Raw genomic sequence first — 24,717 nt, 5'->3', positions numbered from 1 at the left:
TCCTAGTTTTTACCTCGGGTCACTCTCTCTGTGGGATTGCAGAGGGTGTTCCTCAGAGCTCTGTTATTTCACCCATCCTCTTCTCATACATGCCTGTCTCTCACTGACTTCAAACCATATCCACAGTTTAGCTGATGGAAGCACTTTCCATTCCTCCTACTCATACAATAAACCTTGACATCACTCAAACATAGCAAGTTTCCAAAATCATCTACAATAAGCATCCTCAACACTGATCTCCACACCATTCCTCGGTGAGACAATGACAACCTAGTCAGCTCCTTAATTGTTTTCAAAACACAGTTTTGTCTTTTTTTCCTCACAACAAAGACTTCTTCCCTTAACTTTGAAAATGCTCATTTTAACAGTGAAGACCACCACTCATTCACCTTATTTATCTCTGTTAGAGATAGATGGATGAATGATTAGAGATAGATAAGTATCTCGAAAGAGAATACTTCACAGGGAAATATTCTCAAAAAACTACAACTTCCTGCTCTTCAAAACAGAATATCAATAGATTATTCTGCTCTCTCAGAATAATCCCTGCCCACATAGTGCATATATTTATTTACTGTAGGCTTTTCAGCCTCTTGCATTTAGGTTTGATAATATTCAGCTTGTAACTGCAGAATATACATTTGAATGAATGAAAACAAGACTAACAGAGGCTAAAAATAAGAGAATGGAGGAAAAGATTAGTCTTTCTTGTAACAGAGGAAACATTACAGTTCATGATTACTCTTGGTTCTCTTTCAGTTATATTAAGTACACCATCTCCAATTCAGAAAAGGGTACCAGTTGGGGTCCACTCCTCTAGAGTTCTTCCTTCCTAACAATGATAGTGGTAATGATATTCAAAGGAACATACTTTGAAGTTGCCTACAAAAATTCCATGTGAGGTGTTGCTCTGACTCGGTGATTCATGGGTAGTGGTTATCTCTTGTGTGTTTAAGGTAAGAGCCATAGATAACTGCCTTGGCACAGATAAAGTGGAAGTTACAAATTTGTCTCTTCTTGTCTGCATGGAGTAGATTCCAGTAGTCATATTTAGGTAGTGTGATGCAGGTACTAGAAGTGCTGTCTAAGGAATAAGTGATAATCACTATATTTGCAAGTCAGGTCAGATATGTGTATGTTCCAAGGTACCTGGGATATTATAGAAGAGACAAAGATCTGATTCTCTAAGTTGGAATTTGTGAAGCTTATTTGGAGTAGACAAGATGTTATGTCAGTCTCCATCATATATGTATTTGGTCTAGTACACATGTTTTTGTACAGAAGATCCTATCAAAAACCAGGTGGCATGTGTAGGTTTGTAAAGGATGAAGATGAGTTTGAATACGCACAGGGTGAGGGTTGGAGGCACCGATATGAGGAAGTGGTTTATTTTCTCAAAGTTGGAAGGAAGAAGTAGCAGTGAGACTTCAGATGACACAAGTTGAAAGGTGGTTTTGTTATGTTGTGTTTATTGCTATTATATCGATGCTCTATATTCAGTTATGTCCTTTCTTATTTCAATCTCTTCTGTCATTATCCTATCGGCTGTGCCATTTTTTGCATACCCTTTTCTTGTTTATTATTACCTTTTACTATCTATATATATTTGTAGGCTCCACTACTCACTCATACACAGTTATTTCCCTTCTATCCTTTTGTAATAAGTTTCCAATAAGTCTAGCAAATCAGCTATCACCCTTCTATCCTTAAACAAACTAAAATTTAGGCCGCTCTTAAGTTTAGTCACGTGTAATTCTTTCACTCATAAGGGCTTTGTCTAAGTATGGGACAAGGCCTTAAAATCTACCCTCTGAGACAGTCCGCCTGTTGAATATTGATGAATTTATATTTTTGCTGCGCCAGCCAATATAGAGGATAAATGAGACTTTTATCCAAGGTGGCTCTCTTAGAGTAATACACAGTAATAAACTTTCTAACACTAATCCAACTAATTTCAATTCGCTTTGTCTTTGCATACAGTCGTGGTCTAAAAAATCAACTTATATTCATATATCTCTCCCGCTAGGTTTGATAATAATTTTATGAGTGGCTATTTGAATTTATAAGACAGGCTAGATTCAGGCAAATGCTATAAAACATATTTATTTAGGTTTAAAAGATATACATGAGAAAATTAAAGTACATGGTTAACATAATCATAAGGGCTTTGTCTAAGTATGGGACATGGCCTTAAAATCTTTCCAAGTAAAATTCTGATATCATTACTAACACAAGAATACATGCATAATAACTAGATCCCCAGAATTTTTCTATAAACATACAAACTTCTGGCTTAATTTTACATTATCTTCAATCACTCTCTGATCACTACTCATATCTCACAATATGCCTCAGTTATCTCAAACACAGATCCCTTCTGGGAGACATTCTTCAAAACTGGGACAGGTCACTGCCAAATTGGGATAATCTCTAAAGTTCTCTACAGCATGTCCATACACAAATTAGCCTATAGAGTTCACACAAATCTTTAATAGGAATTCAGATACTTTAACATTTTTTAAGTTACCATCCCATGGAATGACTTTCTGTTCTATCATCAGCCTTGTCTGGACATCAAGGCACCTTTGTTCTGCGATTCTCTGGGTTACTTATGATAATAGCACGGCCTGGTTTCCCGAGTTGATAAGGCGATGTGCCGCTCTGGACTTTCTCTGGTACCGTGGTCACACATCTGGATTACCGGTCACTCGATATGGCATAGCTACTCTGTTATGAAGAGATAGCTAACCTTTCCTCGCAAACATCAATAGGCCTCACACGACTTCTATGGCCGACTCGGAATCTTCCCATTGGTGGAGAGCGCTGGCCAGTGTCCACGAGCGCAGGAAACAGGAACCAAAAAAGCCTCGTGTGGGGGAGCTTGACCCTTATATTCTTCCCTTTTTTTCTTGGAGATTCTTGTGCTTAGCTACGTTTTTACCGCACGGCACTTCCCCACGTGCACTGGCGCTCTTCTGAGAATGCGTTCTCGCTTCGTTTTCCTTATAATTTCTCTTTCCCTTAGGCCATACGCTATTCTAGACGGCTAGAGTGTGACCCTTGGACTTTGGCTTACATTCATCTTGCATTCATACAATACATAAAATGGGATACTCTAATTAAATTATAATCTTATATAAATTTCTCTATTTGACTCTGTACAAACAGGTTAAATCTCACATTTCTTATGCTAAACATTTCTTCAGTTTTGCCTTAAAGTTATAATGTACATTTTTATTTCCTTGCCAAAGCACAACATTCTCTGCCTACAATTAAAGATAGTTGTTCCTGAATAAAAGTAATCTTTTGTCCCAATTTTTGATTATTCAGGGCACAACAGTTTCATGGGAGTTTCCAGAAGTGATTTGGATTCCCTGAGATGCGATGACGTTTAGAAAGGCTTTTATAATGGCTTCACACCCACCTGTTGATATTTGCTTTTTTTGCTTTGGTAGTTTTCAATAGAAGGCATTGGAATATTTTCTACTTTAGGCTTTCAGTCAGTCACCTATGATCTTATTTCTTTCCAGTTCCATGTAGGGATAAGAAGGTATTGACCAGTTGTGGAACTTCTTATGTTTCTGTTTGAGAATAGTCAGCTCTATAAGCACAGGTGACAGGTGACTATTGTTCATGTCTGCATGATGAGGTTCTATACTTTTCCAGCATTCTAAGGCATCTCTGTAGAATGAAGACATTTTGGGAGATAATGATGCAATGCTCTCTATTCTGAGGATTGTGGAGTTCTTGATTCCTCTAGTGGTTGCTTTAAGAATATTTTCAGGAATTGTTAAATAGGTTTTGATTTGTCTGAAATGTATTGAAGAGAAAGATGATCCTCAAGGATAGGATTTTATTTTCAAGGGAGAGACTAGGCCTTGGCCTCCTTTGTTGTGAATGGCTTGCAGAGTGCTGAGTAGGTTGTCAAGTTTGTTTTATTTCAGAGTAATAGTTTAATTGGCTTTGGATCTGACGAAGGAAGTCTTTAGGCAGTATTAATACTGCCATAACTCACTGGTAGCCAGCTAGTTGATGATTATTACTCTTTTCCTGAGTTAAGAAGTTGCTCATATGCTGTTCTATTTTTCCACTATTTGTTCAAAGTGACTGTGTACTTGTGTCCAGTTGCATGTTATATATTTGGATATTATCAGGATCGATGCCTAACTATTTTTGTCCTTCATTCAACTAGGTACATTCATTTAGAGAGTTTTGGACTTCCATTTACCTGACCACAAGCCAGTAGCTTTTTCAGAGGTTCATTATGCACTAGAAGCTTGTACATATAGCCAGTATGTCTGGATTACTTTCATTTCTGTCATTACATATTACAATGTTAACATTATCAGCATCTGCTGATAGACTGATTTTCAGGTGTGTGATTCTGTTATGCTTGTTCATTTGGAGAGATTGACACTGTGTATTTTTGTTAAGAATGGTTCAATTGCTAGTGCATATGACTGTCCAGAGAGAGAGAGAGAGAGAGAGAGAGGAAGGAAGGGATCCTTTCTTAATTTCACAGGAGTATCATACTGGGCAAGTGATCTGATTATTTATTTTTAAACAAAAAAGTGCTTTTCTGTGTAATAGTTTGACTGTTTGAATAATGAGAGAACCATATTCAAATGCTCGTATTTAAAAAGATATTCGTGCTGTACTCTGTCAAAGGTTTTCTCCTGCTCAAGACTGATCAGTGATAAGTTTTCATTTTGCTTTTTTGCATAGTGGTTGAGGTCTATGAACTGTCCATGTCTCAGCTTCATAAAGGATATGTGAATAATGGCTAAATCATAGAGCTTTGGTTTTAGTCAGTTGTATAAATTATCAATTTTCCTTTTTGTTCTTTTTTTTTTTGTAATTTAATCATCATTGTCAATCTTATTAAGATTCTGTGTTTGATTGTTTTAGTATCATTTAAATTTGATATGATCGGTGAATTAAATTTTTAAAACTAGTTATATGATACTACAGATTAGGTGTTGTACCTGCATTTATCGTCATTCCATTCTTTTCCTCTGTTGCATTATTATTAGATAGATCATCTATGAAGAAGTTTAAAAAAAAAGTTGGAGTGACAGTGGGCAGTCTTGCATTACTCCTCTCTTCACATTGAATAGGTGTGTGTGTGTGTGTGTGTGTGTGTGTGTGTGTGTGTGTGTGTGTGTGTGTGTGTGTGTGTGTGTGTGTGTGTGTTGATAACATTATATTTGCAAGAAATTATATTCTTGTTTAATCTTTTATCTAATTGTAAGCAAACAAAGTTTGTGTATGAAGTATCTTCATGACTAGGCTGCTTGTCATGGAGGCCAATGACTTCGCATCAGTTTTCTTGGTATCTCATAATACAAAGCACACTTCCTTTTGGATGTGCATACACCTTTTTACTGCTTGTATATGAGAAATATATGATTTCTGCATTAATTCAACCTTGATATCTTCCCTCTATGTGAGACAGCTGTTTGTGGTGGAGGGGACATCCCAGTGATGGTACTGGGATTCTTTTTCTATGCTTTTCTTCCCATATTCTTTTCTCTACCTCTGAGTATTTTTTTACTATCTTCCAAAGCACCTTCACTGGAATCTAACGTCTTCCAGATTTGCCATGCAGTGCGATCCATGTACATCCAAGTCTTGCACTAATTTGGCTTCTGCTAAAGCCAAATGACCCTGGCCAAACCAGGATCAGTTGGCCATTGGGTTTCCCTTCAAGGATCTTGCAGTGGGACTCCTTCCCCGTGGTCCATAAACAGGACCCAAGGCGTACTGTGGTGCCAGTATAGCATCTGGTGATGCCCTACTGTTTCACTCCCAAGCACAATCACTGTTTGCCGGAGATTGCGTGTCCATGTGTGGCACCCATTCCTGAGAATGAACACCTCTTCATCCTCTTGTATACAGTAGTCCCCTCTTTATCCATGTGGGGGATACATTCCAAAATCCCCTGTGAATACTTGAAACTGCAGATAGTACCCAATCCTATATATGCTATGTTTTTTCCTATACATACATACCTATGATAAAGTTTAATTTATAAATTAGGCACAGTAAGAGATTAACAACAATAAATAATAATAAAATAGAACAGTTATAACAATATACTGTAATCTGAATGTTGTCTGAAAGTTATCTGAATGTGAATGGAATCTTAGCAGCCTCGGCATATTGATCCATCAGGTGACGTGTTTGATGGTAGGACTGTTTTGAAGTGCTCTGAAAGATATTTAGTTTTAAAAAAACAGCATTATTAGTTTAAAAATTGTGCTGGAATTAGAGTATATTGTGGAGTTAATTAGTTTAGCTTTGTTTTGTTTTAAATAGTGTTAATTTAGTATTTTGATAAAATACAGTTGATATGTAGCATAGCACATAGTAGCAATGCGAAATAGGCCAATGGCATCCAAATCGTTGTCATTGTTTAAAAAATTTAACCAAAGGGAGGGAATTCATCCAGTGTAAGGTCTGCAGAATGTATGCTTTGCCAAGAGAGCAGCTGGAGTTTTGGTTTGAGAGCGATAATGGTGGGAAAGTCATGAAAGCAAGGTTCTAAAGCGTGTCTCAGGTCGCGAGATTGACATAGTGGATGAAACTCAGAATGTGACAGAAAATTGTGATGTAATGCCAGATTGCATTGAGAGTGAGTTTAGAAGTGATACACTTGCTCACTTTCATAATACAGTGACGGCTGAGCTGGATAAGGGTAATGGGTTTACAGTGATACTGCTGGACTTTGCTAAGGCCTTTTACAGGATACCACGTGGAATTCTAATCAGTTAACTGCAGCACATGGGGATCGATATAAGGTTGGTGAGATGGATAGGAGGGTGGTTGATGGAGAGATATCAGAGAATAGTTTATTCAGGAGTAGAGTCCAAAAGAAGGCCTGTGACTACTGGTGTGCTGCAGCGTTTCTCTTCTTGGAACACTGCTATTTAAATTGTTCATTAATGATATAGGAAAGGATCTGAGAGTAACTGTTCATTTATTTGCCGATGATGCAAAATTGGGTAGAACCATAGTATTCACTATTGCTCTACCCAATCTACCCAGTGAATAGTGAATTTTGCAGGATGATTTGGATAGATTGCCAGACTGGACTAAGGGGAATGGATGTCAGTCAATGTGGCAAAGTGTAAGGTTATGCATTTTGGGGTGTAAAGAGCAGCAGTATACCACATTGGTGGAACTGTACTCCAGGAAATTGACGAAGCCAGAGATTTGGAAATGTTGGTGGATAGGGAGTTGAAGTTTAGAGGCACATAGCAAAAGTGGCTAAATCAGTCTTCCTTTTAGAAACATGGACTTTACAACTGTGTTATAAATAACTATAAAATCACAAGGACAAGCTGAGTTACATTTCACACAGTATGTTAAAGAAACAATGATTTGATCAACGGTTATTCTACTGGCATGACCTCTAGTGAAAAAAAAATAAAATAAATATTTAGAAACTACATCAAAGCTAAATTCTATTTAAGACAACATAAGAGAAGTATTCTTTCATATAGATAGTTTTCTTACAGTAACAATGATGTCCTATTTTTAACATGACAATTGCTAGATTAGATTTAAGATTCTGGATTATCTACAGTCCTGTTTATAGTTAACTCTTAGGGAGAAAGGTTCCGTGGGTAGAAAATGTGCCTTCAATATGCTTAGGATTTTTAGACCATCATTATTGTTTAGGTAGAAAGCGTTTTGTGTACAAAATAACCAGAACGTAATACATGCTCAAAGAGCGCCGTGATATCTGGAGGGAATTTGTTCTGTTAAAGAAGGATTGTGTCATTGATTTAGAATTCATAAAGAGGGCAGAGACATCAAAACTGACTAATAAATCATCTTTTTCTAATGTAATGTCTTTGATTATGTTTATGAAGTGTTGTGTGTTTTTGATATAGGAGGGGAGAATGACCTACCAATTCCTTGAGTGTTGCCACTAATTTCTTGGTTAGGTGATAATTCGGGTGTCTATACCTTTGACTATCAGCCAGAGTAGTGTGTTTTGTATGTGTATTTTTGGTAGACCATAAATTCTCATGGAACGAGCGTAGTTCGGAATAATTTTTTGACTGTATCTTTGGGCCATGTAGTAATTGATTTAAGTTGTTTCTGTGTTTTCTTTTTTATTCTATTGGTTAAGTCGTAGTTAACAAGTTGGTATGTACTATTGTCTGAGACTAGCAGATTCATTTTTTCTATATATGTTGTTCGGTTTAGAATAACTGTGGTACTTCCTTTATCGACTCTAGTTATTACGATGTTCGGATTTGATTTTAGTGATTTCACCCATAATTCGTGTTTCATTAAGTTGCTTGCTATTGTTTTCTTATAATTTATATTTAAAATGTTGACGGTTTCTAAACATATTTTATCTGCTATGGTATTTGGAATGAATCTTAAGCCTCTTTCAATATTACAAATAAAATCCAGTTTGTTCATCGATCTGGGGGCTACGGCAAAGTTTAGAACTTTGCTAAGTAGTAGCCAGAATTCATCTTTGTTTAAGACGTGGTTGGATAGGCTAATTACTTTACTGTTACCTGCAGGCGATTGGTGGCTCCTGTTGTTTCTTACTTCTGGTGGTTGTTAATGTTTGCTGCAGAGAAATTCAAATATGTCCGTTGGTTTTGTTGATCTTTTAGTCTATGAAATTTGGGTATGAGATTTTCTTTTTTTAGTTTGAAGGAAGTAATACGTTCTAGTCATGGGCTCGCTTTATTCCCCCCCCCCCCATTGCTAACTTTTATATGCAACATTTTGAGCAACATGCTTTAGATTCCTCTCCTTTAAAACTCAACGTCTGGTTTAGATACGTTGACAATGTTTTCGCAATCTGGCCCCATGGCCACTAGACAATTGACTTAGCCATCTAAACCGACAACACAAACGCATATAGTTCACAGTTGAGATTGAAAAACAGAACACACTTCCGTTTCTAGATACACTTGTCACACGTCTTCCTTCTGGCAGTCTTTCCTTCACTGTTTACTGGAAACCTACACATACGGGCCAATATATACTCAAACTCCTACCACCACCTAACACAAAAACTAGATGCATTAACACTCTCAAAAACAGGGCTTTGAAGATTTGCTCCAATGAACAAGCGCTGAAAGTCGAATTTAAAATGGTTACAGCCAAAATACTATTAACAAAATTTTCTACAAGACCTCAATAAAAAACAAAGATAAACCAGACTGCAATAAAACTATAACCATTCCTTACATTAAAGGGACATCAGATAAAATAAACAGAATATTACAAAAATACAACCTCAAAGCCACCTTTAAATCTACTGAAAAATTAAAAAGCTTACTCAACTCATCCAAAATCCCACTCCCTCCTCTGGCCCACCCTGGAGTATGCTGTATTTATTGTACCTGTAATCTACCATATATAGGGGAAACAGGATGCACAATTCCTATCAGACAAAAGGAACATAAACAACACATTAAATATAATAACTATGGTGAAGCTGGCTTTTCTGATCATGGCTTCCTTGAATTGACTGGAAAAGCATCAGTTGTTTACCTCACACCAAAACATGGTATGAACATAAATTTAAGGAAGCCTGTGAGATTCTTATCAACCACCCCAATCTGAACCATCATGATGGTCTAAAAATCCCAAACATATGGAAGTAACATTTGCAGATGATGCAAAGTTGGGGGGGGGGCATTATGAGAAATAGATCAGATGTTGTAGCTTTGCAAGAGGACTTAATAGACTATCTGAATGGGCAAGTGTGTATGGATGTTAATTTAATGTTGCAAAGTGTAAAGTTTTAAAATTTGAGAGGCAAAGATGGTATGCAGAGTATAGGATTGGTAGGGATATTTTAGAGCAGGTTGGAGGACATGAAAGATCAGGGGGTGATGGTGGATAGGGACTTGAAATTATTTCATGGACATTTTGCTAAAATTGTGAGGACAAGAATGGATTATGGGAATGATGCTGAGAATACTGACTTGTAGGAGTAAGGAGATTCCGGTTTCTTTGATTTAAAACTCTATGGTTAGTTTGAGAGGAGTCCTTTCAGCTGAAAGACAAAAAGGGTTCGAGTAGATTTCACTTCATAAAAGTGAATGCAATTTGTGGGAAAAAATTTTAGTTCTGTGGTGTTGAAACTTTTAGATTACTTTTTTTCAACAAAATATACTGTACTGAATGCTATCATGATATCAAAAATGTTTTTTGACATTTTTCATAATGTTATATATATATATATATATATTGAAAATTGTGTAAAACAATCATGCACTTTACTTTGCTTCATCACCAGTTCTGCTTTCTCAAGAAAAATTTACAGTTGCAGGTTAGGTTTATCGAGTTAGAACAGGTAAGATCTGTGGGTTACAGAAATTGGTTGATAGATGGAAAAGGGGCAATATGATTGAGACATACAAATTACTGAGGTGTTTTTACAAGATTAATTCAGAGGAAATTTTTCAGAACAGGTGTGGTGGGGGGGAGAACTAGGGGCCATTCATGGAAACTGAGTACGGGTGTTAGAACTAGGTTTTTTACTTTGGTGAATGAGTGGAATAAGCTGCAGACTCTGTTGTGGGTGCCATGACTGTGAATGAGTTCAAAGCAAAGTATGATAGATATTGTGCAAATGCTGAATAGTTCTTGACATGATGTTTAGGGCCTCCCTCAATGAGTCTAAGGACTCCTTGGTGTTGCCCATAATAATATGTTTTTATGAAGTCGAGAGCTTTCACCTTTTCTCTTAAAGGAAGCACTTTATGGTTTCTCTTTGGCATATCCAAATTTCCAGCATCACTACTCGTTTACTTATAAGTAACTCTTATAAGTAAAATAAGGGTTACTTGAACACAAGCACTGTGATACTCCGACAGTTGGTCTGATAACTGAGACAGCTACTAAGTTACTAATGTGTGGATGGTATACACAGTACAGCGTAGTTACGCTGGACAAAAGGGGGGGGGGGTCATGTCCTGGGTGGGATAGTGCTAGATTTCATCATGCTACTCAGCACAGCATGCAATTTAAAACTTATGAATTGTTTATTTCTGGAATTTTCCATTTAATATTTTCAGACAGCGGGTAACTGAAACCGTGGAAATCGAACCTGTGGATAAGGCTTGGGCGAGGGGGATACTGTATTAGGTGCCATCAACAAGTCCCTGCCAGATTCCATATTGTCACCAACAGAAATTCAAAGTAACTAACACAAAGGCATCAGAAGCTGCAACAAATACACCACTGTTCTTAATCATACACTCAACAGGTGAGCATCCAATTAGAAAAATGTTATCCTTCTTTATTCAGAAGGACTGGAAGGATCTCCAAAATCTATAAACTGCATTCAGGAGATATCTTCATTGAAGCAATTACTCTAGCACAATTGGAAAAACTACTCCATTCCACATCTATCAGGGGAATACCAATTACAGTTACCAGTTATTCCTTACACACATGCATGCACACAAACTTTTAAACTTTTCTGGAGGTGTAATATCAGAGTGGAACCTCCTTAATATCCCTGACGAAGAAATATGCTCTACACTGAAGGACCAAGGAGTGACAGCTATAAGACGAATCCTGATACGTATGGATGGGCATCTGGTTATCATCAGAATTATTATCCTTCAATAAACTAGGACCACCAACATCTGTCAAAGCAGGCTATCTTAACTGTCATGGACAGCTCTGTTTTCTTTCTTGTATAATGACACCTGTGGAGGATTCATTATTACTAGAGAATAACACATATACCACAATAAAATAAATTTTTAATTTTATTATGCAATATTTCATCTTATGTATCATAAGACATCATCAATACAATTATCGAATAACAATAGGAATCGAATTAGATAACAGTAGAGCACGTGTAAATTGGAATCCCTGTAGGCATGCAGGCACACGTCAATGGATTAAAACTATTGGGCTGAATTTATTTAATACAATTGAGGATAACAGTTTCCCAAACTTTTGGAATAGTGAGGCAGTCGTTACGATTGAGATTAGGTCTGTGAAGTAGAGCTTCAGCACTTTCTTTATATAAATGTTCATGTTTATATATGGATCTGTGTAGCAGCTTAGAGTTTTACCATTGGATCCTGTGGTTAGCATTTTCAATTCCATGTTGTGTAAGGCCAGATTTGTGAGGTTTGATAAGACAGATGTGGTCTTGTTCAGAGATACGTTTCTTTACAGATCTTCCTGTTTGTTCATAGCAAGGTGGAACATGGAACTTTGTATGTGCCAGGTATACTCTCACCAATAATGCTATATGTATATAGCATCATTGGCATTCACGAGTTGACTTAGTGTTGTGGACTACTTGACTACATAGGCACTGCCCAAGTGTCTGTATATGTTCGCTTTTTATTAGTCCATTTTGATAAGGTTTCACTGACCTGACAGCTGTTTTGAACAGCTGTCAGGTCAGTGAAACCTTATCAAAATTTGTTGGTTCTCTTCAGAGATCAGGTAAAAACCTTAAGAGAGCAAAAACTCTCGTTCGGTACTAAGGAACTTGAAATGTCAGAGTAATGTATTTTTCGTAAGCAAATTCTCAGTCAGTATTATTACTCAAACTTATTTGTTACCAAAGGTACTGGCTGACTGTTGTATTATTATTTTATAGAAATTCGTTCTTAAAATTTTCAAAGAGAGGGTTTTTTTTTGTTTTGTTTGTTTGTTTGTAGAGGCCTTGGCCTTCTAATTTTCTGACGTACATATTACTGCTAATTTAAACCTATTTTATTCATTATTTACAAACTACTCAGTTAAGGATCACATTGGTTTTCATTACAACATTCTATTAGAAATGTTTTTATTATGAAATGTCATTCCCACAAGAGTTAATTTGGATTAATTATAGTACAATTTTTTTTTTATTCAAACATAGTGGTATCTTTCATAGGGATTTTTATTTATTTATTTTTTTTTACTGAACAATGGAATTTGGTGAGGAAAAACGGCAGAGGTAGAATCTGAACCAAACTTTTTTTATTCATAGTGGTAGTTTTTCATCGGGTTTTTATTTATTTTTTTACTGAACAATGGAATTTGGGGAGAAAAATGACAGAGGTAGAATCTGAACCAAACAAAAGACAATAACAAATGTCTTTTATAAATGCTGAAACAAATTTCTTATTTATGTCATTTATGTTGATACTGTAATGAAAAATTTGGTTTTCAGCAAGTGTGAAACACAGTTTAGTTAGCTTAATCCCAGATTTTCAGTCCATTATCAGTGAAGGCTTATTAACTTAAAACTTTAGAATTTTATTTATTTATTATTTTTTTTTTAAAGAAAGAGGAGGAGAAGTATTTCTTAGATGAAAGATGAAAAATGCCATTTCTAATTTGCGATAATGAAGAGTAAAAAATCATGTTATGGGAATGAAACATTCATAAATAAAGTAATTGATAACAAGAGAAACTGATGCTCACTGTAGTCTTTTTATTTTTATTACTTAAGTTGGGTCGAGAAGAAGAAATCATGAGGCAGTGGTTGGACTGCTGTGTCACAGAGAGTGGAATCCTTGTCGCACAACAAAAAATTCCAAAACGTCCTATTCTCATTGCCCAAATGGTAGAAGAATGGCTAGATTTTTATCGTAGTTTAACTCACTTACCTATTAACCATGCTCCAACTTCTACATCAGATTCTCACACCCAAGCCTATTCCAGTGATGGTGATTCCGATCAAGAATAAAGAAGTAAGTATATCTCAATTTTGTCAAGCATTATGGGATGGTAGGAAGTCAGTTGTCTTATATATTTGTTTACTGTTAAAAATATTTTTATTAATACTTTTAAACTGATTAAAATATCCCACAGTAAAAGAATTGTAAATTAGTTACAAATTGTAAATTTATTTATGCCACCTAAATTTATACTATAGATATATATTTAGTATCTGTAGCAGTGTTGATAATTGATTTTCTATGAACCCCTAATATGAAGGATAATTTACTGTATGAGGACAGCAATTTGAGAAGATACATATAGATAAGCATCCTCTGTATTTTTCGTAGGAAGCTTCACACAGGCATACAAAATTAGTATAAAAATTTACAAATAGTAAAATATTTGTTTCATCTATGAATATGTCATGCAGTACTTCTTTGCAGTATTCTGAAGTGGTCAACAGAATTGCTTTCATCACAGATTGACTTGGACAACAGTGTCGCTTATGCTGTAAGAGTCCTCCATTCCATCATGTCCTTAAATCAATATGAATTAGATAATCAGTTAATAGCTTCTTATGAAAAGAGGCTATTAATTGATATATCAATTTAACTGAGATTACTTTATTATCTTTTCTGATTGATCATCCAGTAGAGAGGGTTTTCAATCTCTTTTGTGATTTTCCTCTCTATTGCTTGAACTATGGAAGAAATTAGATGAACACTATAGTGAACACTACCATAATGAAATAATGTGTTATAATGAAGGGAGTTCATTATAAAGTACAATTGTACATTGATGATAGAATAATGTTTATGTATGTATATATCAGAAAACATACATAAATAAAAGAAATGGTGGGAAATACAGTAAAGGAAATTACATGAAATCCTACATTGATGACAGACACAAATCATCGGCAGGATCCAAATATAAAGAACACAAAATGACATCATGAAAAAGTGCAATTGCAAACAATAATGGGACATATTAAGAAGAACTAGAAGAGTATGAAATTATAAAAATGAAAATGATGCCGAATTAAAATTTACATTACATTAGCTTAATATTACTTAGCAGAAATCTTCATAATGAACTAAATATGTGTAAATGTCAAAACATTTATGTAATCAAAAATTCTAAATTGGAATAATTTTTTTACCTTATGGATAAAGAATTTTTGACACACAAAATAAACTGTTACCCACATAAACTTCGTAACTTTCATTACACTTTTGAATTAAAGAAATACCGTATATTGTACTATGTTCTAAGAAAATAGTGTTATGCCAGAGGTTCATCATTGAGCCTTTGTCCAGTTATAAAGCTGACATGTTCACAAGTCTGTGCCAAACCTCTTTTCTCATACCGTTAAGCTGAATAATGTAGGCTGACTAATGCAGACTAATGTTTCATTCTTGTGTTCCCTCTTCTGTTTGTAATTGGAGGTGATCAATTATAAAGGTGACTGACTGCTGAAGTTTTCAGGCTATTTTTGATTTCAGTAGTACAGGTTGCACTTTAGTTAATTATAAAGATTTCAGGAAAGTTACATTAATTTAAGGTAACATAACATTTTGAAATTTAATTAGAATCTGGATTTTCATTTTTATAATTTATGACATGCCCTTCTTTCTTGTATCTCTCCCATTATTATTATTATCATTAGCCCTCCATGGAGACTCATTGTAGGAGGTCTGCCACACTTTTGTGCTATGCATTCCAATTACTTGCCACACCATGCCTACTCCTCGTCTTCTTGCTCACATCCTTTTACACAGCTTCCAGGTATGGCCTCTTGTTCTATTCCCTCTCTTCACCCATTCTATGAAAAATTTCATCTGCATTAATCTCTTAATAATTCCAACAACTTATGCATCTCAATCACCCACCTCCCCTCCTTCTGTCTACTGGGCTCTGCAGTTTGCATTCCCTCAATCTGTATTCATCATTTCTGAATCCTTTCCAACCTTCTCATCTTTTCGAAAATATCAGGTGACCAAATCTGTGTGTAGATTTGGTCACCTGCTTTCCATATGAAGTCTGATCAAAGCCTTGTGTGATGCAATCGTAACTGTCTTATCAGGGTCCTATTCCCATCATTGCCACCATAAGTGGCTGCTCTGTCCTTGTAAATTTAGGCCCTTGACGACAATCACATTCTGATCCCTCATCTCCCTGCCTAGATATCCCTACCAATCTTGTACTCTGAATCACATCTTTGCTGCATGAATTTTAACACATTGCTACAAAGAGCCATTACCCCACTCATTTGCCTATTCATACAGTCTGTTCAAGGCTACAACATCCATTCAGGCCTCTCCCATATTGTTTATACAAATTAAACAGCAACAGCCCCAACTGGAACACACCACCAGACTTTCCTCTTATATGATATCACTCCTCCATACACAACTTGCTGATTCCTATCAGACATCCAATCTCCAGTCTGGTGCGCTGTTCTGCTATCCAACCCCATCTGTTCCGATTTAATTATTAGCTTGTCATGTGGCATATCAAAGATTTTTGCAAACGACAACGCTGTATATAAATCCTCTCATGTCCAATGCATTTGTTGCCTTGTTATAATAAGTAAGTAGATGGCTAAAACACTATCTTCCTTTAGCAAACCCATGCTGTCCATCAAAGAGAATGCTGCTTCTGTTGTCAACCCAATTTTAAATCCAAGTCCTCGTTAGCCTCTATAACACTTCGACCACAACTCCAAATAAACAGATTGGTCTATAATTTGAAACCCTAATCTTATCACCTCTTTTATAAAACAGAACAATTTTTCCCTCTTTCCTACTAATTTGGAAGTTGGACCAATCTAAAGCTGCTGTTGCCTTATTGACATCAAGTTTACTCAATTCACTATATACCTCTTGCTTGCTCACCTCCTCCCTTTATACTACTCTCGAGTTCTGCATGATATCACATTCAAGTGTATGAAATGCATTCCTGAATTACTTATTCAGGATCTTTACTGTATCCTTCTCAATGGTTATCATTCTACTATTTTCACTAGCCAGTAGCAGCCTTCAATATCATTCTTTCTTCTACTGGTCACATTGAAAAAACTTCCTAGATTTTCTTTTGGCCTTATTACTAACTGCTGCTCATACTGCACTTTTGTTTCCCTTGCTAATTGACTTCACCTTTCTTGCTTGCTATTTGTACTCCTCATGCAACTGACTATTTCCACTCATCTCGTGCTGACTCCATAATGTCTTCTTCCAAATTGCATGCCTAACCTCTTCTTTCATTGATTTCACACCTACATTATTTGACCTACTGACCTTGGGAATGCATTCAGATTTTCCTCCAGATGCTGTCTCTTCATTCCAGTCTATATTACCAGAATTAAAATAACCCATAAGATTGCTTTTTTTTTTTATTAGCCTGAACAACAATTTGCCTATATATTTCCTTCTGACCTTCCTTCACATTATCAGGCTTATAACAACACCCCACTGAATATTTTATCCTTTCTACCTTACACCATACTGCTTCAACACCACTGCCACCGTTTACTTCTTGCATCTCCAGCATTTCTACTCTGTGTTCACAAAAAAAAAAAAAAAAAAAAAAAAATCATATCTCTCTGTTTCTATTCCTATCAGAATGTCATTTTGATTCAACATCTCACTTATTCCAACAATTTTTGTGCTAATGAACTCTATCAATGCTGCAAGTTGATTCTCCTTATTTTGAATACCTCTGGATTCATAACATACATGCTAGCTCATTTCTGGTTTTATAACAAGTCCCACTGACCCCATTTCTTTGTTATGACTCATCCACACTCCCTAATCCTCTGACTGTTACTCTCTATCATCACTGAACCTACATCTAAGTTTTGTCACCACATCCCTTGCCATCCCAATCCTTTCTTGTACATCCACACATTCACTCCTGACTCCATCATCTTCACTTCTCATACAGTGTCTTCTTCCTGTTTACCCTGCTTCCCCCCCCCCCCCCACACACACACCACCACCACCACCATTTCCCTGTCTTGTGCTCCTTCTCTCTCATTCCATTCACGCATGCTGCTCACCTCTTTATTCACAACTTCTGCTCTACTTTCTTCCTCAGGTCTTACATTCACTTCAGTCATTATCTCTCTCCCTGTTATACAGCTCCCTCTCTTAAATTCATTCCACTTTCACAAAATGAATTCCTTTCCCAATTGTTTTTATTTTGTTTACAGGTATCTTTCATGTCATTTTGTGCTATATATATGGTTCCTTCTAGTGTATTCTGTTGTCGATGTATGACTTCTCACAATTTCTTTTGTTGTCTTTCCCAGCATTTCTATAACAAACTATTTCTCTGGTCTCTAGGGGGTTTACAGTAGCTTGTGTGTGTGTGTGTGTGTGTGTGTGTGTGTGTGTGTGTGTGTGTGTGTGTGTGTGTTGTGCTATATTGAGGAAGACTTGTTTGAGTAGAGTCTGTGTTTCAAAGTTCCATAGCAGGAAGGCTTGAGGTGAACAAGGTGAACAGCTTCTGTTCACTGGTAAATTTCATATATGCTCCTGATATTGGATTAATGATTGTCTTAAGACCCTAGAGAATTAAATAGAAATGGAAAAAGCCTGCCTCCCCCCTCTAAAAATCAGTTGCTGTTTTCAACCCCTTCACCCCTTTCCCACCCTATATAAATATAAAAAAACACTCTGCCCATCCCCAATAATATAACATATATGTATATATATATTATTAATTCTTCCACATTGCCTAACCACCCCCCCTTCCCCACACACACGGTAATTCGGACATCGCAGAAAGAAGAAAAGCCACAACACCCAGAAAAAGGTATGTGTAAATTTCTCTTCCTTTATGCTACATATATTTATTGGTAAATATACATCTACAATGCCCTAAGAATCCGTGAGTTAAAAAGCCACTGACATTTAAACAGGGACACTCCTAAACAGAAGCAGGCAAAATAGCCGTAAATATAATAGTTTAAGAGGAGTATCATGGGAGTTTTCCCAGAAATAATATCCATAAATTAATAAAATAAACAAGCAATAAAATGAATTATGAAATTGACAGGAAAGTAAACACTATAGATGCTTAAAAAGTTGGTCCATGGTGGACACCGGAAGTTAAAGGGGCAGTGAAGGAAAGCATATCAAAAGTTCCCGGCAAATAAGTCAGCTTGTGCGCTTAGAGAATACAGAGACAAATGTAAGAAAGCTAAACACTGTAAAACTAGCTAAACAAAAGTCATGGGAAGAACATAGAAAATAAATAGCAAGAAGGTGGCAAGATATTCTGGAGGTTGTTGAAAAAGCTCAGAAATGGAAGAAAGAGTTCTGTAAAAGGAATTAGAGATGATAAAGGTGACATGAAAACTGGATAAACAGATATCCTTGAAGTATGTAGTAATTACCCTGAAAAATTGCTAAATTAAACAATCAATGACAGCACAGTGGTAAAAAAAACACTGACCAGGCATGCACTCAGGAATACATATCTATCCTTGAAGTAGAAAAAGCCGTCAAAAGCCTGAAATGTGGAAACACAGCTGGAATAGATGATATTATTATTATTATTAAGAGAGACCTCCATAGAGTCAGAGACTCATCGAGGGAGGCCACATACTACACACTCCAGCTTATTCTTGAATTCATTCACGCTGCTTGCACTCACAACATCCAATGGCAATCCATTCCAATCATGTGCCACTCTCTGAGAGAAAAATCTACATCTCACACCTTTCTTGGCAGCCTTGATTCTCAGCTTCCAAGGATGTCCTTTCCCCACCCTCCATAAATTGAAAAATTCCATCAGTTGAAATCCTGTATGACTCTTTCAGAAGCTTGTAAGTGTCAGTCATATCATCCCCTCTTTCTCCTGTTTGCTAGTGTCTGCAGCCTACAAATTCTCAATCTGTCTTCATAATCAGTATTCCACAATCCTGATATCATTTTTAACACTCTCCTTTGTACTCTCTCCAAAATATCAGAATCACAATGGAAACCAGGAGACCAGACCTGCATACAATAGTCCAAGTGAGGTCTTATCAAGGCCTTGTAAAGAGGCAAAATAACATCCTTATCTTTACATGTGAACGTTCATTTCAGCATTGCAATTATCTTTTGAGTTGTATTTGCAATCTTTGCCACATGGCCCCTGAACTTCAACTTCCTATCTACTAACACTCCAAGATTCCTAGCCTCATCAGTTTCTTCTAGCCTAATCCCACCAATATAATATGACATTGGATATCTAATCATGCCGAAGTGAATGACTTTACATTTAACTGACATTGAACTGACACCCATTTTCCCATGCCCACAGTTCTAGCCTATTCAAATCATTCTGTAAAGACTGCATATCAGCAGCATTCCTGATTACCTTACCTATCTTTGCATCATCATAGCAAATAACTGTATGTCGCTTGTCAAATCCTTCCCAATATCATTAATGTACTGATTGAATAACAGTGGACCAAGCACTGATCCTTGTGGTACACCACTTTTTTTTTTTTTTATACTGGTTATGGGCATTATTACCCTTACATCATGTCCAGACATCTCATTCAGACTTTATATAGGCCTAAGCCTTTACAAGCGTTTTACCCTATGCCTGTTCTAGTTATCATTGTAGTCATTCTCTGGTGGCAACGCCATGCCAACAGTGTGCCCTATAGGGCCATCAAGGAAAGAACTTTTATATCCTTCTGCATAAGTCCAAGCTGTTTTAAGTCCTTATAACTATCTGTGCTACATATGCCATGTAAAGAGATGGTGGCGCTGTTAAACCTCGGAGTTGCCCCATGCTCCTCCCATATCTTACTAACTAGATCTTGGTTATTTTTATAGTAGTTCACTTTATTATTATAGCTATAGGCTAGTGAGCACCCTGTTCCCACCACATGGGCATCAACTACCCAAACGTCATCATCTCTTTTGATCACTAAGTCTGGCTTACGCAAATCCATGGGGGTCTGGCTTACGCAAATCCTATAATGTGGTTCCACCACAATCTCCCAACCTTTGTTCTTAAAGCAGTTGTTCAGGATGTAGACCACGGCGTCATGCCTCCGCACGCAGACCCCATGGGTGTGGAAGCAACACTAGGCTATATGAGACAATGTCTCACTGTAGTGAGACATTGTCTCATATAGCCTGATAAAGTCAATATACTTGAACCCAAGGAGGAGTCTGGTGCCATCCCTTACCCAATCATGCTGGGAAGGCACCAGATATGACTTTTAAAGGAGCACCATCTACAGAACAGTTCAATAAAGATGCCCACTTCTTGTGTTCTGTGGATGCTGACTCAATTAAGGTACCGTGATAATGGGACCAGCCTTTAGCCCACCTAAAATCTTCTTGTATTAATGGGCTATAGAAAGCCCCTCTGCAGATAGGGGAAGAAGATAGTTCTAACTTCACGATTCTTGACAGCCGTAGGATCAACCATTAAACCATGCATACTCAGAACCCCTCGTATACCACTTTTTGATATCTGTCAGTCAGCCATCCTCTTATCCATGCTAATATTGTATAACCCAAACCCATTTTCTCCAATTTATGCAGCAGTCTGTCATTTCTGTATTCTCTCAAAGCCTTAGCAAAATCCAAAAGTTTCATAGTGTATCCATTCCCCTTGTCTAGTTCAATGGTAACATTGTTATAGAATGTGAGCAAGTTGCTAAAACATGACCTTCCCTAGTAAACCCATGTTGTTCATTGCAAAGTAGAGATTCACTGTCAACCCATTTCTGAATGCAAGCCCTAACCAATTTTTCCAAAATCTTCACCACCACTCCTGAGATACTAATTGGTCGATAGTTGGATACATCGGTCTTTGCACATCCTTGTGCAAAGGAATTACCGTAGATTCCTTCCATTCCTGCAGAATCTTCGCTGTGCTGAGCCTCATATTAAACATCCTGGTCAAAGGAGTGGCCAGTTCAGCTGAACACCCTTTTAGCACATGTGCGGATATTCCATCAGTCCCTATTGCTGAATTCTTATTCAGTTTGTGCAACAGCTCTAATACCTCAGCCTAACACACCTGTGTTTCTTCATCTAATGAAGAGGTAACAGTGAGCTCAATGTTGCGTTCACCAGGTTGATAGCTTTTAACAAAATGGGCACTCATTAACTGAACAACCACTTCTGCATCTGTAACCCTCATGCCATCTCGATTTAAAAGAGTTATTCTTTCATATTTATTCTTTCTTTTACTTGCAGCATATCGATAGAATTCTTGTGGGTTGTCTTTAGCATGCAAAGCTAGTTTCTTTTTCATAATCAGACTTTGCTTTCTGTACAGCAGTTGTGACTATTCTAGCCTGCTGCTTATAACTTTCATAATGGACGTCATCCTTATGCAAACGGTATTCTTTCCACATCATACTTTTCTTATGAATCTCTTGCTTAATGAGATTACACATCCATTCATCTCCTACTCTATTTATTCTTCGAACTCTCGGGACACATTCTGATATCCCATCATTTAAGTATTGTTTAAATGCTTCCCATGCACTGTCGATATTTCTATTCAGCAACCGATCCCATTCCACTGAACTCAGTATACTCCTCAGTTGATCATAATTTCCTGCTTTGTAGTTCAGCATGTAACCTCTTCTGAATGGAACCATAAACTTAGTCACTTCCCAAGTGAGTACTGCATGATCACTGTCACCATCTGGAGGCAGAATAGTTACATCTGTAACCAAAACACCCTCTGACACTATAATCAAATTAACACTGTTTGACCTCTAGTTCCTTCTGTCACATGCTGCTTGAGGAAGTTGTCCTACAACAGCTCAGTAAATGGTTTTCATTCTTCTTGTGAGATGCTACTGCTACCCAATCTTTATTTGGATAATTAAAGTCTCCCATTATGATTATTCTTTTCTATTTGGTGATGCATTTCTTCATCACCAGCAATCAATCCACTAGGTCTGTAACAACACCTCACTATGTAATTTGTCTTGTTAGATTCCACCTCACACCAGGTGGCTTCAAACTCATTGCCACATGAAATATTGTTAGTAGTATTACTACATTCATAAGTCTCAACTCTAACTGGATTTTGTCATCGTCAAATTCCTGTCAAAGGGGTGTACAGGATATGATAGTACTACATGAAAAATTTACATCATTACTAACTTCCTATCTAAAATTTTCCTCCAAATCAGTCTGTTACTTGTCAAGACTCCAATATTATCAGATCTTATATTTTTGTCATGTAAGGCGCTTTGTACCGTATCAATCCACCTATATCTTGGTCTTACTCTAGGTCGTTTTTCTGCCAACCTGGCAGAGAACACTTGTTTTGCTAACTGGATTTAAGTCATCCAATATCATTAGCAGCATGCCCCCACCTCTACTATCCACTCTATCCTTCCTAAAAATACTGTACCAATGACACTCGATACCAATTAGTAGGTGTAATTCTGATAACAAGGGCTCACTAATTCCTACACTCTGGGGTCACAACATATTGACTAAGACAACAAACTCTACCCCTTTGTTTCTGATACTCCTAGCATTTGTATACAGACATAATAATCTACCTGCATGTTCTTTTGTATACTCTTGTTTGCAGGTCTGCCTGACACAGTTGGACAACTTGCAGATCTCTATTCTTCTCTAATGCCTTACACGTGTAGACATGTTTGCACACATATGATGTGTCTGAACCGGACAAACATAAACCCCGAAATCATTCTTGCCTCGTCAACATTTCCATGACACAGCCCATTCCTGTCATTAACACAGTTATATACCATTGTCGCTCTTACACTCACATTCACACCATTCCTCCCTTTATAATTTAGTTTCCCTGATTCTCTGTGTTAGGTCACATACCAGTTATTAGTTTTTTCAGACTCCTGATACCAAGCGCATTTAGGTGTAGGCCATCCCTCTTGTACAAATCCAATCTTCCCTGAAACTCACTCCACACTTCCAAAAACTCGCATCCATTCCTTCTACACAGCCTATGCATCGAAATATTCAACTAGAAATGCTCAAGTATGGAGATATAAAAGTATTACAGTGGCTGCCCTATGTACTTCAGAAGGCCTGGACAGAGGGATGAATTCCAGATGATTGGAGTAGAGCTCTCATAGTACCCATATATAAAAAGGGAAATAAAACTGAATGTGAGAATTAGAGATATTTCTCTACTGAGTGTTCCTGGTAAGATTTATGTAAGGATACTTAAGAAACGGTTGAGAAGAACTGTGGAAGAAAAGCTCGGAGAAGAACAAGCAGAATTCAGGCTAAATAGAAGCTGTCAGGATCAGATTTTCACTTTACGACAAATAGATGAGAAATCATGGGAATATAACAAAGATCTGTATCTAAGTTTTGGCACCTTGTCATGTGCCATTTGTAAAAGGCATATGACAAGGTGCCAAGGAGAGAGAAGCTATTCATGATGCTACAGTTAATAGGTATCAATGGGGCATTATATCGAGCAATACTTAGTCTTTATTTGAATTGTAAGTGAGCAGTTAGAATTGAAGGAGGTACTGGAAGATGTTTTAATGTTAAATCTGATGTCAGACAAGGATGTACATTAGCTCTTCTGTTATTCATTATCTATATGGATCGCATTATGAAGGAAAGTGGTATTAAACCTGATATCAAAATTGGAGATGTTAATGTCAGCTTTTTGCTTTATGCAGATCATGTTATACTTTTAAATAAATCCACTACAAGTCTGCAAGATTCTCTGACTAAATTGAATAACTGTTGTAATAGATATGGTATGAAGGTCAGCAATAACAAGACAAAGACTATGAAAATAGGCAGAAGCATTGAAAATATTAACTGCATTGTGAATGGAGAACCTATAGAACAAGTAAAACATTTCAGCTACTTAGGCAAAATTTTTAATGAAGATGGTAAATTAAATATGGAAATAGACAACAGAATCAACAAAACTGGTATGGTAGGAAATCAAATGAATAAATTTATATGGAATAAGAGAGAAATTAGTCAAAACACTAAATTAGCTGTATATAAGACAGTGTTCAAACCAATTTTAACTTATGTCTGAGAGCTG

The 24,717-nt window shown here is 36.7% G+C and overlaps 1 protein-coding gene across 2 annotated transcripts in view; it reads left to right on the top strand.

The window, feature by feature from the left end:
- Window positions 1-24,717, top strand: part of trbd (ubiquitin thioesterase trabid) — a 320,379-nt gene that overhangs the window by 262,956 nt on the left and 32,706 nt on the right. For both annotated transcript variants that reach the window (XM_090393330.1, XM_090393331.1), the window contains one exon: window positions 13,460-13,700. In XM_090393330.1, coding sequence (XP_090249456.1) covers window positions 13,460-13,696 — 237 coding nt within the window. In that variant the 3' untranslated portion in view covers window positions 13,697-13,700. The remainder of the gene's footprint in view (window positions 1-13,459; window positions 13,701-24,717) is intronic.

This window comes from Typopeltis vanoorti, chromosome 5, assembly GCF_054136105.1.
Source record: "Typopeltis vanoorti isolate ZY-2024b chromosome 5, IOZ_Tvanoo_1.0, whole genome shotgun sequence".
Classification (NCBI taxonomy): domain Eukaryota; kingdom Metazoa; phylum Arthropoda; class Arachnida; order Uropygi; family Thelyphonidae; genus Typopeltis; species Typopeltis vanoorti.
This window is presented reverse-complemented; position numbering and strand designations above follow the sequence as displayed.